Source organism: Chanodichthys erythropterus, chromosome 18 (genome assembly GCF_024489055.1).
Source record: "Chanodichthys erythropterus isolate Z2021 chromosome 18, ASM2448905v1, whole genome shotgun sequence".
In the NCBI taxonomy this organism is placed as follows: Eukaryota; Metazoa; Chordata; class Actinopteri; order Cypriniformes; family Xenocyprididae; genus Chanodichthys; species Chanodichthys erythropterus.
In genome coordinates this window covers 20,610,181-20,626,383 of record NC_090238.1, presented here as the reverse complement: position 1 = coordinate 20,626,383, position 16,203 = coordinate 20,610,181, and the positions used below count along the sequence as shown (strand labels likewise).

General features: G+C 38.5%; 2 protein-coding genes across 2 annotated transcripts; one reads left to right on the top strand and one right to left on the bottom strand.

Annotated features, from left to right (window-relative positions):
• Window positions 1-1,068: 1,068 nt before the first annotated feature.
• zgc:65997 (uncharacterized protein LOC794398 homolog) lies at window positions 1,069-5,963 on the bottom strand. The gene is made up of 3 exons (XM_067368131.1): window positions 5,637-5,963; window positions 5,350-5,527; window positions 1,069-2,144 (listed from the first exon to the last, which is right to left on the bottom strand). Exons 1-3 carry the CDS (start codon window positions 5,958-5,960, stop codon window positions 1,858-1,860), a joined length of 789 nt encoding a protein of 262 aa, XP_067224232.1. The 5' UTR covers window positions 5,961-5,963; the 3' UTR covers window positions 1,069-1,857.
• A 7,990-nt stretch (window positions 5,964-13,953) lies between these two features.
• Window positions 13,954-15,872, top strand: htr7a (5-hydroxytryptamine (serotonin) receptor 7a). The gene is made up of 2 exons (XM_067367773.1): window positions 13,954-14,561; window positions 15,044-15,872. Exons 1-2 carry the CDS (start codon window positions 13,954-13,956, stop codon window positions 15,870-15,872), a joined length of 1,437 nt encoding a protein of 478 aa, XP_067223874.1.
• Window positions 15,873-16,203: the final 331 nt, after the last annotated feature.

Sequence of the window (16,203 nt, the reverse complement as noted above, 5' to 3'; positions counted from 1 at the left end):
AGAGCATTGCGCCATGCGCGCGCACACACACACACACCATCTTCTAATATTATCGCTAACAAACGATCAAAGTACAAGACGGTCGTTCCTCACGAGTCAATTGACAAGGTCTTTAAATATCTCATTTTTTATGCGGTATTATTAGGGTGTACGGCATGTTCTCCTGCGTCACTCATGTTGTGTTAAAATAAATAAATAAATAAATAAATAAATATATGAGAGAGAGAGAGAGAGTAGCAATTGAAAGCGATTTCTCTCAGCTGAATGTGTTTGGGGTGAATGAGGTCGAAGGGGAGTTTCAGTTCAGTGGTTCTCGGGTGTCAATCATGGAGGTAAGAAAGTAGCCTACATTGGGAAGACAGAGAAGAGGGAGGATTCAAAGGAGTGAATTTTAAACCAACATAATTCTAAGACTTATGGAAGAAATACAGGCTAATCTTTCCAGTCGTTTAAAATAAACTAGGATAGTTTTAAATCTCTTGTGCTGAATTTTAACCAAATACAGACATATTTATATCTTCTGTGTATCTTCTGCTGAATTCAGTGTTTTATTTTAGTAGCCACATTAAGACGCATCAATCTAACACACTGTTTTTGACTGATATTAAAAAGACGCCAAACCTTTATCTACTTTTAATAATAAATGCTGCAATTCTGCAATGGGCTAAATGAAAAAGGTTTAATGACCAAAACAAAACTTACTTCTATTCTTTATTTTCAAATGTTGTCTTACTGGAATCATAAATAAAAAAAAGGTTTTGATTCTAGGGTTTCATCACAACACAAAACAAAATAATTTTTATTTTTTGGGCACAAACATCATTACATTTTTTAAATGAAGCTGATTTTTTTTTTTTTTTCTTTGTGATTGCTCTCAATTGGCTTGGCCATCTAATGAAGAATTACAGTAAAATACAGTTGACTGAGTGGCAGATAAATACCACATAAACCAGAGACAAAAGAAGTCCATTTTAAGTCTCCAAACACCACAGTGTTAACTGACTGGTCAGTTCACTTAGCTTTACAACAGTAGAATAATTGCATCATCAAATTATTTTTTCTCTCACTGTGAACATTTCTGGAAAGTACTGTGGGTGGTACTTTTCAGAATAGACATACCAAAATAGCTACAGGACTGAGAGGGGCCAAATCATTTAGGAAACCACTGTTAATGTGGCATCAGCAACCTCAACAACTACTTGGAAAGATGACGAAAGAACTGGACATCTGTCAAAATGTAACTGAAAAAGTTCTATAAAGCAATGCAAACATCAGTGTTTTCTTGGATCCAATCAAAAATTTATTAAACATTTTACCTAAGCATATAGACTTTAAAACATTACTAAAAACGAATACTAATATCTCACAAACAAAAATTCAAGTGGCTTCTTATGACGTTTTTCACTTAATTTCATTTTATTTAATCAGGGACAATGCACTTTAATAATACATACAATATGTAAAATGCACCAGATTTAGCCAACACTGGTTAATTTTCATCTGTAGTCCCTTTTAGCAGGTCGATGTTAAGGACAGGAAGAAAAAATATAAATACAAAAAATATGAATACACCAAATTAAGAACAAAAAGAAAATATGAGAGCAGACTACCATACCATTATGAAATTTGTGAAAGTTCTTATCTGCTGTGACATCCGCAAGTCTGTGTATGTTTCTCAAATTTTGAGTAAACCACCGGTCACTCTAAAATCCAGTGTTTCCCTAATATGCAAACTTTTCTTTTCTAGATTTACATTGCCTGATGATTTGTTTTGCCATCATTTTGTTTGTCACTTTCTATTCCACCTTATTTTAAAATAAGGAAGACACAGAACGCTGTTGTTTTTGACATGACTGTTTACCAAGGTATTTCATTGCTGTCCCATGCATAGGCTTTCCCTGATTTGTCTATGTTTAGAGTGTCTATTATATTCATAAGGCATTGGACAGAGTATTCGGTGCTGAAGAGCTTGTCCTTGGTTACGTTTCGATGGTAGGGCCGAGACAAATCCGTATTCACGGTTCCAGGATGCAGGGATACACACACAATTTTAGATCGTCCTCGACCCAGCTCAATAGACAGGTTTCTGGTGGCCATGTTTAAGGCAGCTTTAGACATCCTATAGCTGTACCAGCCTCCAAGAGCTGAAGACAAAATAGAAACCACAGAGAGGTAAGCATAAGGTTAAGACAGAATAGTCCGGATGTGGCTTTAGACAACTCTAGTTCATTTCATCTGAAGTCACTTGTAGCTATAATTATATATGAGTAAGTGTTAATAATCTGGGCCCTGCTCTGAAATGCAGCATCATATTCAAGTTCTGTTTTATTTTGACAAACAGACTAAAATGGGGACAGGAACGTTTCTTTGCATTAGTATGCAAAAAAATGATCAGACAAAAATGTTACATTTGTTTAGTTATTTTCATATTTGCAGGCAATAATCAGCTAATTGGTAGCACAAACTTAAGCTCAAGTACAGGTAACCTTTTAAATCATCAGTTTTCCATATTAGTTCATCTGATATTTGATAGCTGATACTGAGTAATTTGTTCATAAAGTTATTGATTGGTTATTGACCTTAAGCCCATGCAGTTTTCTGAATTGAGGAGGCAAAGGCCTCACTGTTATTTCTTTTATTTTTTTGTTGACATTTTCAGGTTAAATAAACAAACATTACTTACACTATCAAGAAAAACAACAATCAGTACAATTCTATTCAATGTAATTAATATTACATTTATCAGAAAGTAAATCCCTCATTAAGTTACTTTTTTAAGTTTCTCAGTGCTTTTTAAGAATTTTTACATTTATTCCAAAATAATAACTGTAGTAACAACTTTCATGTATATTTTTTTTTGTGAACTTATGTTCAGCTGTTCTTTTTAATGATCAATTTATTTTTGGCCCATCAATCATCAAAGCTTCGTAAACACTGCAGTAGTCACGCACAGACACAGAAATGCACCTTTAACTTCACCAAACTGACTGCTCACTAAAAAAACACCTCAGATCATGTTCAAGTCATTTCCAGTTTGATTTAGATGTGACATAAGGCAATTATATCCAAGTGGGTGAGTTGTTTACTTTTTAATTGCCCTTCCCATTAACACCATTGTTAGTTTAGACCGTTTCGCGAATGCGGAAACATGCTCATGTGACTTTCCCCCATTCATTCTCAACTACCCCCTCCAAACTCAAACTAACCCTAACTGCATGCTTTTAGGCAGGGGTTCTCAACTCTAGCCCTTGATGTCCACTTTCCTGCAGAGTTTTGCTTTAACCCTAATCAAAGCTACCTGAACCAGCTTAGCAAGGTCTTCAGGGTTACTAGAAAGTTACAGGCAGGTGGCTATGTTCAGACTGTCAGTCCAAATCCCATTTTTAATCATATCTGATTGAAGTCTGATCAGATTTAGCAAGTGTGAACAGCAAAACAAATCACATGAAAATGCCATTTTTACAAATCTGTTTACAAATCACTTTTTCAATATGTGGTTTGAAAAAGCATTTCTGGTTTCAGTGTGACTGCTCTCTCTGGCAACGTCACTGCCATAGAAACCAATGCAGACATTCTGGAAAACAAAAGAGCAGCATGGACATACAAATCGGATCTGAACAGTCCAATCAGATACTTTGCAGGACAGGTAAGTGGAGCTCGAGGGCCAGAGTTGAGAACTTGTAGCCAATCAGCAGTAGGGGGTGTGTCCACACATGACAGGGGAGAAGAGAGAGAGTAAGCAAGAGGGAGTTTTGAAGAAAGACTGTAGAAAGAGAGATGCTTGAGAGAAAAAGTCAGAGGAATATCACTGGCGGAAAAAAGGGGTTATGATCAGGCAAGAGCTTTAGCTTTCCCGTGCTGGAGAGACTGAAGCTGGAAGGCCTGAAAACAGACGCTGAGGTTGCGTTGTTTCTGCTCCATGCGTGAGTAACACTGGTTTTGTTATGTTTCACAGAACCAAGATATGCTGTTGTTGTAATGCTAGCTATACTAACAGGACAGTTGAGTGTCACTAGCTATGTTTCCATCAAAGTTGTGGATTTAACTGGGATATCGCATAAATTATTTGCAAATAAAGCAGCCTTTCCATCCCTGGGTAACTGGTGCAAAATATCTGTAATAAAACTGGAAGTTGCTGCAATCAAGGAATAAACTGTGGCACTCTTTCACATCATAAATGACTTGTGTCTCAGAGCATGCAGACGAAACGCAATAAAAGGCATCATGTAATGTTGCATTCATTGTGTGCTCGTGCATTTGGGGGCAGAGCAATGAAGGGAGGGGTGAGTTTGTTTGGATTTTTCAAATATCAACAGTGTTTCTTTAACTGCTGGTGTCGCTGTTGGACAATGTCACTTTTGAAAAGTTAGTGATTTAGTTAGTGGAAAAAGTTAGTGGTTTTTAAAGGATTAGTTCACTTTCTAATGAAAATTTCCTGATAATTTACTCACCCCCATGTCATCCAAGAGGTTTATGACTTTCTTTCTTCAGTCGAAAAGAAATTAAGGTTTTTGATGAAAACATTCCAGGACTTTTCTCCATATAGTGGACTTCAATGGAGCCCAAATGGTTTAAGGTCAAAATTACAGTTTACAGCGATCCCAGACGAGAAAAAAGGGTCTTATTTAGAGAAACCATCGCTCATTTTCTAAAAAAAAATATACGTTTTAACCATAAATGCTCATCTTGAACTAGCTCTCTTCTTCTTCTCTATTAGAATTCCAGCAGTGTAGACACTGCTAAGTGTATTACTGCCCTCCTCAGGTCAAAGTTTGAACTAAATTGTCATATACAATATGCTAGTGCAAGTATTTAACAATTACTTCAAATTACTTCAAATATGCTTCAATTCAAATAGAGAAAAAGAAGAAGAGAGCTAGTTCAAGATGAGCATTGATTGTTAAAACTTATATAATTTTTTTTTTTTTTTTTTAGAAAATGAGCCATGGTTTCACTAGATAAGACCCTTATTTCTCATCTGGGATCGTGTAGGACGTTTTGAAGCTGCAGTGAAACTAATTTTGACCTTCAGCCGTTTGTAGGCCATTGAAGTCCACTATAGAGAAAAATCCTGGAATGTTTTCATCTAAAACCTTCATTTCTTTTCGAATGAAGAAAGAAAGACATGGACATCCTGGATGACATGGGGGTGAGTAAATTATAAAGAAATTTTAATTTGAAAGTGAACTAATCCTTTAATGTCATATGTTGTAATATTTGTGTTGTTTTATTTTTGTATTGTGGATTATTTTTCATCAAATTTTACTTCTTACCTCCACTAAGTTAATGCCCCTGTAAACCTAATGGAGAAAGACTTGCTCTTGAACTGTTTTGCATAGGGATACAAACCATTGTCTCCTATAGATCCCACTCTAGCAGTCATGTTCACAATAATGCCACTGTGCTGTTTCTCTTTCTTTAGGGGCTGTTGACCAAACGCCCCTGTTCCCTTCTGAAGCAAGGTGACAAAATATTTGGCCATCACCAGAGGACCCACCGTATTTGTGGTCAAAGTAGAAATGGTTCCCTGTTAAAACAAATCGCCGAAGCTTTAGAAACAAATTATGCATGTCCACAACATTTGTCCACCAAAGTAACCTATTATTTCAATACTGATAAAAAGGTCCATTGGTCACCTGAGCGGACACGTCCCGTAAACTTGTTTCTCCTTTACCAGACGGATGAAGCAAAGCTGAAGAATTAATGATCAAATCCACTTTCCCAAAGGCAGATTTGACACTTTCAGCAGCTCTCTTGATGTCATCTTCCCTGTTGACATCCAGTTTCAGTACAGTCATCCTGCCCGCGTGCTGCGCGCTCAGCGCTGATAGATGTTGTGCGGCGTCCGGATTTCTGCATGTTGCTATAATGGCTGCTGGAGATTTGTTTAAGAGTAGATATCTGCAGAACTCTAAGCCCAGACCTCTGCTCGCTCCCTGCACGAGCGCCACAGCAGCCATGACTCCTCACGAAAATTAGGCGCACGTGAATTTGTATTGACTGCCCTCTACGGGCGGCAGAAGGACGCTTACACAACAAACTAGTTTTGTAACTTATATTATCATGCGTGTTTCCGTACTAGATATCGGCAGCAATTTCAGTTCAGATGGCATGAAAAACTACAACATCAACAAATGGAAATGTTTTTTGTAGGTAGTAGGCTACATAAATATATATATATATATATATATATATATATATATATATATATATATATATATATATATATATATATATATAAAACAAGAAATGCATTTGCAAAGTAAGCTTATATTGTTATCAGTAGTAGATGTAGCATAGAACGGCCTTGCAAGTTTAGCCAATTACAATAATGTCATTGCATTAGACTAAAAAAAAAGGCATCTGTGAAGAAAATATGCTAAACTATTTCTTAGAAATAACTTCACTTTTGTCACGCCCCCCAGTGGTGAACCATTTAAATTTCGAAACCGTTATGACGAAATGAAGCCTCGTTTACTGAAATCACGTGACTTGATACACGCTCCGTCCGAACCCATAGACTGTAAACTGATAAAAAAAAAAAAAGTTCATAAAGCTTCGAAGCTTCATGAAGTGTTTTGAAATCGACCATCACTAGATATTGTTGAATAAAGTCGTTATTCATTCATTGGTTTTTTTTGGCACACAAGTATTCTCGTCACTTCATGACACTAAAGTTGAACCACTGTAGTCACATGAACTGTTTTAAATATGTCTTTAGTACCTTTCTGGGCATTTGAAAGTGTTAATTGTCTTGCTGTCAATGGAGGCCTCACTGAGACATTGTATTTTATCAAAAATATCTTAATTTGTGTTCTGAAGATTAACGAAGGTCTTACAGGTGTGGAACGACATGAGGGTGAATAATTAATGACAGGATTTTCATTTTTGGGTGAACTGACCCTTTAAGCAGCTGGTCCGGTCCATTTTAGTCGATGTATGCTTTCAGTTGCTCTCTCAAGAGCACACAGGTGTCTTAGCAAAAAAAAAAAAAAAAAAAAAAAAAAAATACTAAAAATGTGTCTCATGCGCGCAGCTGTGGTCTCGTGAATTCAGTGTATGTTTTGGTAGGCTCTATGTAGTGCCTTTCTTATTTGTATATATATATATTGCCACTAGGAGGCGACAGTGCAGCTTGTTTCTGAATAAAACTTCAGGACAGTACTTTGCAACAATAGAAGTGTAATGTTATTCCGTCTGGTTTATGTGGAATAATGTTCTTGGTGTGTGTGTGTGTGCTAAAAAGTGGTTTTCCCAGATATTTCACAAAATGGGACAGATAGAGAGACCTTCAGAGCGAAAAATAACACACATTATTGTTTTTATGATTCAGAGCAGTGGTTCTCAAACTTTTAGAGTGAAGAACCCCGTGAAGGGATTACCATCCTTCTGCGTACGTCTCCTGAGCTCTCTTCCACTTAGACTGCAGTCACACCTTTTCCATTAAGGGACAATATTTGCCCCCTAAATTTATTTTTCTGTGCGTATTTTTACCTTTATGAATAACTTTATAAAATAAATAATGTTAAATAAAAAAATGTTCAATAGAGAAATATGCAATGATGGTAAAACAAGGTGATACTTTTAAATATTAAACTAAAACCGCCAGTAGGTGGCAGCAAGTCACTATTTTATGAGTGAGTCATCGAGTCATTCATTCAGTAACGAAGCAAGTGGCTGTGAACGAATCATTGAATCATTAACTTTCACGATTCGTTCAAAGCCGCAGCCGCATTCGTGTGTTGTAGTTCTGATGTGGTTTTCATTAGAAAATAGAGTAAATACTGACAGTATACTGTGTTTAAAATGTACTTTGTTTTTTTGACCTGTTGTATAATAATGTCACGTCTGCAGTCATGTGGATATTTGATCATGGATATGTATTGCTAGTTATCAACATTAAATACAAAAGGTATGTTTTTGTATCAAAGAAAGTTTGAGTCTTAAATCGGTGAGTCTATATTTGTTCTTCGTGCGAGTAAGTGCTCAATCCCCACTTTTACAAAGGTGCAATGTCGACAACGGCAGTAATTTAGCGTGATTTGAGGCAGCAGACTGCACGAAATCTATTAGAGGTGCAACGTCCTAGGTAAAAAAAAAATTTAAAAAAATCGAACCGTTACCGTACCGTTCTCCACTTACGGTTCGGCACGCACTTGCACCGTGGTTCATCTCGAATGTCCCCGACGCATCTAATAGGCTAATATGGTTTGTTTAAAATAGCAACATGGAAAACAGATTGTCAGAGTTCAGGTAATGTACACACTAAAAACTCCTGGGTCAAAAATAACCCATTATGGGTTATTTTTGACCCAAATCCTGGGTTAAAAAGGGACCAACTAATTTCTGGGTTATTTCAACCCAGAAAAATGGGTTATTCTTTTTGACCCAAATTTTGGGTTAAAATAACCCAAAATTGTAGTTAATATAACCCAACTTCTGGGTCAAAAGAACAACTCCAATATCTGGGTTGAAATAACCCAGAAATAAGTAGGTCCCTTTTTAACCAAAGGTCAAAGGTCAAAAATAACCTAACTTGGGTTACTATGCCAGTATGCCTTATTTCAGAAAATAAAACTTCAGGCACTTACACACTTCAAGCACTTTTACATTTGTATTGCATTAAATTAAATTAAACTCTACACACTTGGACCCATTTATCTTAGGTCACACTGTAATAACATTAGACATTAGAAAAAATAGAAAAATAAACAACTCCTCTCTCAAACATTTGACAACATTCAATAACTGGATTGAACTTGAGGGACAAGAGTTTTGATAGTGTCCTCATCTAAGAGAAGAATGCCTCCTCATCTCTGTCTTCACCTGAAAGACAGAAAACAAGACAACATGAGTATTGTTAATAAGTCGAGACAATTGTGAACCACTCACCGGACACTCTTTGATTATCAAACTAACTAATAATCACTTTTAAGGGATTGTGGGACAGGGTTGTGTTGACAACTGATCAATTAAATATTTTCCATCTTATATTCTGCATAATTGGGTGTTTTTCCCATAAACAACAACATTGACAAAAACTATACTATAAAACTATAGGCCTACATATACATTATATATATATATATATATATATGTTTTAAGGCTGGACATGACGATATAACATTGATATAAGTGATTACGCAGATTTAAACCTACCTATATTGTAGTTATATAAAATATTCATAGGCCATGTCAGGAAACACGACTCCTGGCTGCATGTCAATATCCATGGATTAGGTTTATTTGACAAGTTGTAAGGAACACATTCAATTCCAACCTTTAGTGTAATTCGTAAGTTTTACTCGCGTTTTCGCAGTTTCCCCTGTTAAATCCAGTCATGCAGCAGGTTCTTTTGCGACTCAGTCCAGCTGAGGGAGCGCGCTTTCGGCGGGAAAGTGACGTCGATGCATACCCTCTATTCAAAACAAAGGCATAGCTTGATGACGCCAGGTTTGAGAGCGGAATCTTTTCTCCATCTCAATGGATGGTGCAAAAGAATAGGGATAGGACTCGGGAAGAAATCATGTTCATGGATGAGATTATTAACGTTACTTTAGTATGAAACAGAGCAGGACCGAGTGTTGTGGGAGCTGAACGAGGCCACTGGAGCAATTGCGCAACATGCCTCACGAGCAGCAGGACTTTTATTATGACACAATCGCCGGTGCCGTTTCCGCTATTCCAGTCATGATTATGAGGTAAATCAGCTCTGTTTATTATATTCATATATTAAATACATTTGAGTGTGTTGAAAATGTTTTAACGATACTCTGTGCATTCGCTCGGAGGCTGCTGTGAGACACTTCTCTGAGACACACTGCAAGCTAGATCGATTTTAGAATATATTAAATACAGGATGGCTTGTGTTGATAAATGGCATGCCATTCATTTTTAAACGTATTGCATGATATAGAAAATTCTGTATTACTGTTACTAAAAATAAAGCTGGATCAGATTATGCTATGGTAAAGCCAGTGCCCAAGGAAGTCGACCGGAAGTTGAAGTCGGCTGCGTGCTGCCATCTTGTAGCAGAACTTCACTTGCGTTAGCATCCCCATTGACTCCCATTCATTTTGGCGTCACTTTGACAGTGAATAACTTTACATCTGAGGCGTTTAAAGACTCCATTTGTCCATTATTTATTTCCAAAGATACACGACAATATATAAAGGACTCCATTACCTTCTATGTTATTATGGCCCCGTATTTTTTGTAAAAATAAGCTAACGATTGCGTCATAACCGCTCGACTCTCTGTCGCATAATAGAGAAATGACCGTACAGACAGGTGGAGAAGCTCGCAGACAATCGGGGAGATTATCTTAATATGGCGTACTGGCATTACATTTTAAAATACTATACAAAATAATTAATCAGAATACTTACTCCTGCTCACTCACGCCAAAGAACTCCCCGCTCAAGCTCGCCGTCTCCGCAAGATTAACGATGGCAGTTTGCACGCACAGTTACTAGAAGATTTACATCTGTCAGACAGGTTGCGGACGTCATCAAGCTTAGTGTGAGTCTGCGCTTCAGAAACGGAAGTGCAAAAAATCACTAAAAATGGGCTTCACTTGACTCAATTGAGTTCCAATGGGGTCGCTGTGTCCATTTCTTTTACTGTCTATGGGTAATAGCCTGGATGCCAGCCGAACTTAGCCCCGCCCACAAAATTTTGAGGTCGGGGAGTTCGGTCTGGACTTGATCCGTAGGAGTAATTATGCCCGAACAGAAACTGTTCGGACCAATCACATTGTCAGGGCGATGATTGACAGATTATCACCAGAAACGTAATCAGCCACGTCATCAAATAGCACTTGGGGAGTTTGATTGACAAGCGATCTAACCAATCAGAACGCCGCATTCGCTATTTTGTCTGACAAAGCAGTCAGGAGTTAGATTAACATCGGTGGAGTTAAACTTGAAAAATTGTGCATATTGACGTCTTTCCGCGTTTGAAACAAAATTCATTCTCATGTTCATTCATGTTTATTTGATGCTATCAATGGACTAGTAGGAAGAGATGATCGGTTCACGAGCCTCTTGAGCTGAGGCGCTACAGCAATCTGTCACGATCATGGTCACGACACATTAAAGAGCCACAAAACGGTTTTTATTGTTTTACTTTTTTTAATAACTACACAGTTTGAAAGCTGGGACTTTGTTTAATATCATAAGTAACCTGTCCTGTGTTGTCTGTCGACGTGTTGTCAGTTTCCTCTTTGCTCTGCGATGTATTTTCCACTCTGTGTGGCGTGACAGTGACAAAGCAACAGTAACTAAGAGGGGCGAGTCTTTGCGAAAGGTCAATTAGTTTACAACAATGATGGCTGTTGTTGAAGAACTGAGATATGTAGATTCCGCCATCGCATCCGTTATAGAAGATATATCGACAGCGCATTAATTTTAAAAGAGGAACAGAGGACCGCGATCAAGGCATTTGTCGATGGGAAAGATGTCTTTGCCGTCCTTCCTACGGGATTCGGCAAAAGTATGATTTATCAGCTGGCCGCGATGGTCGCTAAGAAGAATTCTGTTGACAACTATGCATCGCTCAACATACGTCACTTACTCTGTAGCTCTGATTGGTTGTAGGTCTTTCCTGGATCGGTTGAAATACGCCCCCATAATCGAAGCCCAATGGAGCAGTATCAGACCATAGACTGTAAAAAAAGATGGACGACGCGACGCTGCTTCCTTCCATTGTATTGAACTGAAGCCAAAATGGGGCTGATGAATGGGCACTGACACGTTACACAATACGTCAAAAAAAAAAAAGACGTTTGGAGCCTGGGCATGCGCAGAAGGAATCGTCAGTTGAGCCGGAGGCGGAGTCGCGATATCAAACTTCCGCCCAGACGACTGCGTCATCATTCATGTATTTTAAATAGACTATAAAAATTATACACAATTTAAAAGTCTACCTATAAAATAATAGGCTATTCTGTTTCTAGAGCAATAATATTTTTGAAACAGCAAATTCAGTAGATAAAATCAATATAATATGCCACTAGAAACAACTCTAAATCGTCAGAAACGGTCCTGCCATTTTAAATCAAGTTCAACTAACGTTACAGGAGATTGATTGCTGTAATTAGAGTAAGCTATCATTAGTTTTGTCCTGCTAATTATTATTTTATACCCTTAAAAATAATAAGTAACTGCCAGATAACGATCACCTGCTTTTTCCTGACATGGTAACATTAGGTGTGTTATCTTAACTAATAACATTTATTAATTAGCTTATAACGCCCACATTTGATGTTACAGAAAAAAAGTTCAGTGATCCGTCAGATCCTGTAGGTCGGTTAGTACAGTTTACTGCTGAACAACTCATTTTCTTGGTGTTAAATAACAAAGAAATCGAAAATTAACAATTAGTTAATACATCTTCAATCTCCCCTCGAAGCTCCGACAGTCCTCAGACAAGCTGTCAGTCAACTTCGAATCATGACGACACGCCCTGTTTTTATAGCATCAAATTGCTAGCTAAAATCTAAATCATCACAAAAACGAACAATTGAATATATATCAGTGTGATAACAACTACTTTAAATGACCAAAACCGTCTTTCAGAAAGTTTTATTTGAAGCAGAATTTATTTTTAAGTTTTCACTGAAGTCTCATTCGACTGCATTGAGAGGGCGGGATTTATGACCTGTACTGCATCCAGCCTCCAGGGGGCGATCAAAGAGCCCGTGGCTTCACTTTTCAGAACGTATGAGACACACCAGTATCAGACTCATATTCGAACTAGAATTGAGTATGACCACGTCAGGCTAGGTAGCTAAAGCATGGAAAATCAAGAAAATTCGATTTAAACAGCAATACTAAACGTGTTGAGCGATATAACAACAATATATAAATATATCAAAACAGTTGTTCGCTATTAAAACCTATGATTAAAACATGTAATATATTAAAGCGTCTTTGGTGTTTCCATGGTTTCTACAAAATAAAACTGGAAGCCAAGGCAGACCAAGGGTTAACGCGGGTATGACGCAATTGACAGGCGACTCCTCACACGTCCCAGAGCCTTGGTTAAAATTGCAATTTTCTCACGATTTACAAATAGTTGGAAACATTTTGGATATTGTAAGTATTCAAGTGAGCAAAATACATAACACTGAGCTATTGGTTTTTGGATATTTTACTGCAAAAATATTACATATTGCACCTTTAATACAGATTAAATGTAATGGCTTTACAGCATTTTGCCAGTTAGAAATATACTCGGTTTGAATATTATTTTAAGGTATGATAGAGTTAAGTGAACTACTCCGCATTTTGTTCGCGTACCCCCTTTTGTCACCTCACTTAACCCTACGCGCGCCCCAGTTTGAGAACCACTGATTTAGAGCATTGCTTTTCTATTTCCATTACTATTTCCATTTACTTTTTTTTTTCAAAGTGTCCTATATGGTTAGCCTATCGTTTTTAAATAAAACGTTTAAAATTAAATAGTGTTGTGCTGAGTGGTGATGAGGAATGGCAAAATAATTATTTGATTAATTGATAATTAATTATTGACCATAATATTCACTCACAAAATTTTAAATGTTTTCTAGTTGGCCACTAATTACAGTTTAGGGATATATTGTTGATTTGTAACAGACAAAATGTAAATTTTACATCAGAGACAAAACGTTGATATATTCTGTTATTATATCTATATTAATTACATGAATTATCACGATTATAAACTGGCATTGCGTAGAAATCAGTTATTTTATCTTAAGTCTTGTGACAACATGACAAACTTCTCTTTCGGTTTTTGTGGGAACATGGTGTGCGAAAATGACAAACCAGTGATCTCCTCCAAAAATAGAGAAAGTAGCCGCGCGTCAGTGACAGAACATTAATCGGATGCGCATCAGTCATTGCGCGCGCAGCTGTGATCTCGTGCCATCATCGGGCGCTCTGAAAAGTTCCTAGATAAAAGGAGCACGGCATGGTGCTGGGCGATACCAACAGAACTATTGCCGTGCAAAGCCACGGACAAACTATGAAGCCCCTGATGGCCGAGGACCGCGCGCGAGAGATCGGTGCAAGTATGGGAACCTCTAACGGTATGATGATCTCCGAGATCCTCATCCCTCGACTATTCAAAATTGCGCACGAGTCTGGAGAAGTGGCAGTGGCTGCGGGCTCCGGTTCCTTGGAAATGAAGCCCTCCAGCTCCTCGATCCTACTGGAAATGATGGAGGTGGCAAACGGCACGCGCTGCGCGGAGCAGATCCTCAGCTACGGAGAGGTCGAGAAGGTGCTTATCGGTGGGGTGCTGACCATGCTCACACTCATAACAATCTGCGGGAACCTGCTCGTGGTTATCTCCGTGTGTTTTGTGAAAAAGCTACGGCAGCCCTCCAACTATCTGATCGTGTCTCTCGCGCTCGCGGACCTCTCCGTTGCGCTCGCGGTGATGCCGTTCGTCAGCATCACGGACCTGATCGGTGGCCGATGGATTTTTGGCAAATTCTTCTGTAACGTGTTCATAGCCATGGATGTGATGTGCTGCACCGCGTCCATCATGACCCTTTGCGTTATTAGCATTGACCGGTGAGTTTTCTTAACATTTGACTGATTGTGTTATCATAATGATCAGTTTATTGATACATGATGAATGATTTGGAAACACTTTACAATAACATTCTTTTTTCTTCTTTTTTTCATAAGTGAGTCCTTTAGGTATCATTAACTAACAATCAACAATAATTTTACAGTTTTTTAAGCAAGTTAATATTACTTTATACACATACTAATATATTTTTATCATTAAACCCAAGTATAATTTATAGTACATTTATATGTTAAAATGGGTATAAATTAAATTAAATTAAATGTATGTGCTTTGAACCTCTTATGGGATGACATGCAATGATGCAGAAAACCATTCTTTGGGTCATGCTTGTTTTGATTAGACTAGTCAAAAATTATATCAAGTCTATACCAAGCAGCTAAAAATTGATGGCAAATCACACATTTTTTTAGTTTTCCATTCGTTTCTATGTCTTTTCATCTGTATTTTCCCTCTATCAAAGGTACCTGGGCATCACCAGACCTCTAACATACCCGGTGAGGCAGAACGGATGGTGTATGGCCAAAATGGTGTTTTCTGTGTGGCTGCTCTCTGCGTCAATCACCTTGCCACCTCTCTTTGGCTGGGCGCAGAACGTGAACGATGACCGCGTGTGTCTGATTAGTCAGGACTTTGGCTACACTATTTACTCTACAGCTGTAGCATTTTACATCCCCATGACTGTCATGCTGGTCATGTATTACCGCATCTACCGTGCCGCCAAGCTCAGCGCTGCCAAACACACCATTACTGGCTTCCCTCGTGCAGGACAGGAGGAGGAAGAGGAGGATGAGGTTGGGGAAGGGGCTGATGAGGCAGAAGAACCCATGGGTGTGGATTGCGTAACCGTCGCAATCAAGCTTCAGAGAGAAGTGGAAGAGTGTGCGCGTCTGCCTCGAATCCTGCGTGGGGTGGGCAAGAGGAGCTTGGACCGCAGGAGCATTTCCATATTCAAGCGGGAACAGAAGGCGGCAGCTACGCTCGGGGTGGTGGTAGGAGCGTTCACCGTCTGCTGGCTTCCGTTCTTTCTCCTCTCCACTGCCCGGCCCTTCATCTGCGGGACAGAGTGTAGCTGTGTCCCGCTGTGGGTCGAGAGAACGCTGTTGTGGTTGGGCTACGCCAACTCACTCATCAACCCCTTTATCTATGCTTTCTTCAACCGCGACCTGCGCACCACCTACCGAAGCCTGCTCAGCTGCCGTTACCGTAATATTAACCGTAGACTGTCAGCTGCCGGCATGCATGAGGCCCTACGACTGGTGGAAAGACCAGAGGTGGTTGTCTCTGGGTGACCTGAACTGTGCACATAACATACAAAGAGTTCAGAGGTTGACATTTGCATAGGAACTCACAAGCCTAAATGGTCATGATGACATTTTAGGATGTGTCATGTTTGGAAGGTGTCATGATGTACTGACAGTACCTACATGTCAAAACAGTGGTCACTTCAGACAGAGGCGTGCTTTATGGTCAGTGCAGTTGCATTTTCTCATCTTGAAGAACACACTATCACTGTTTTTTTTTTAGTAGAACAGCAGAGAAAATACATATATCTGATGAATCAAAGTCCAGCTTCTGTCAATTTCAGACAATCTAAAACAGAAAACAAAATAAGAAGTGGAC

What these genes read in the sequence shown, in the direction of transcription:
- zgc:65997 (XM_067368131.1), bottom strand. Translation starts at nt 5,960, where the DNA reads ATGGCTGCTGTGGCGCTCGTGCAGGGAGCGAGCAGAGGTCTGGGCTTA. An exon ending in TACGGGACGTGTCCGCTCAG is followed by an intron (nt 5,528 to 5,636) that starts GTGACCAATGGA and finishes TTGTTTTAACAG; the next exon opens with GGAACCATTTCTACTTTGAC. An exon ending in GGGATCTATAGGAGACAATG is followed by an intron (nt 2,145 to 5,349) that starts GTTTGTATCCCT and finishes TTTTGTCTTCAG; the next exon opens with CTCTTGGAGGCTGGTACAGC.
- htr7a (XM_067367773.1), top strand. Translation starts at nt 13,954, where the DNA reads ATGGTGCTGGGCGATACCAACAGAACTATTGCCGTGCAAAGCCACGGA. An exon ending in TGCGTTATTAGCATTGACCG is followed by an intron (nt 14,562 to 15,043) that starts GTGAGTTTTCTT and finishes CCTCTATCAAAG; the next exon opens with GTACCTGGGCATCACCAGAC.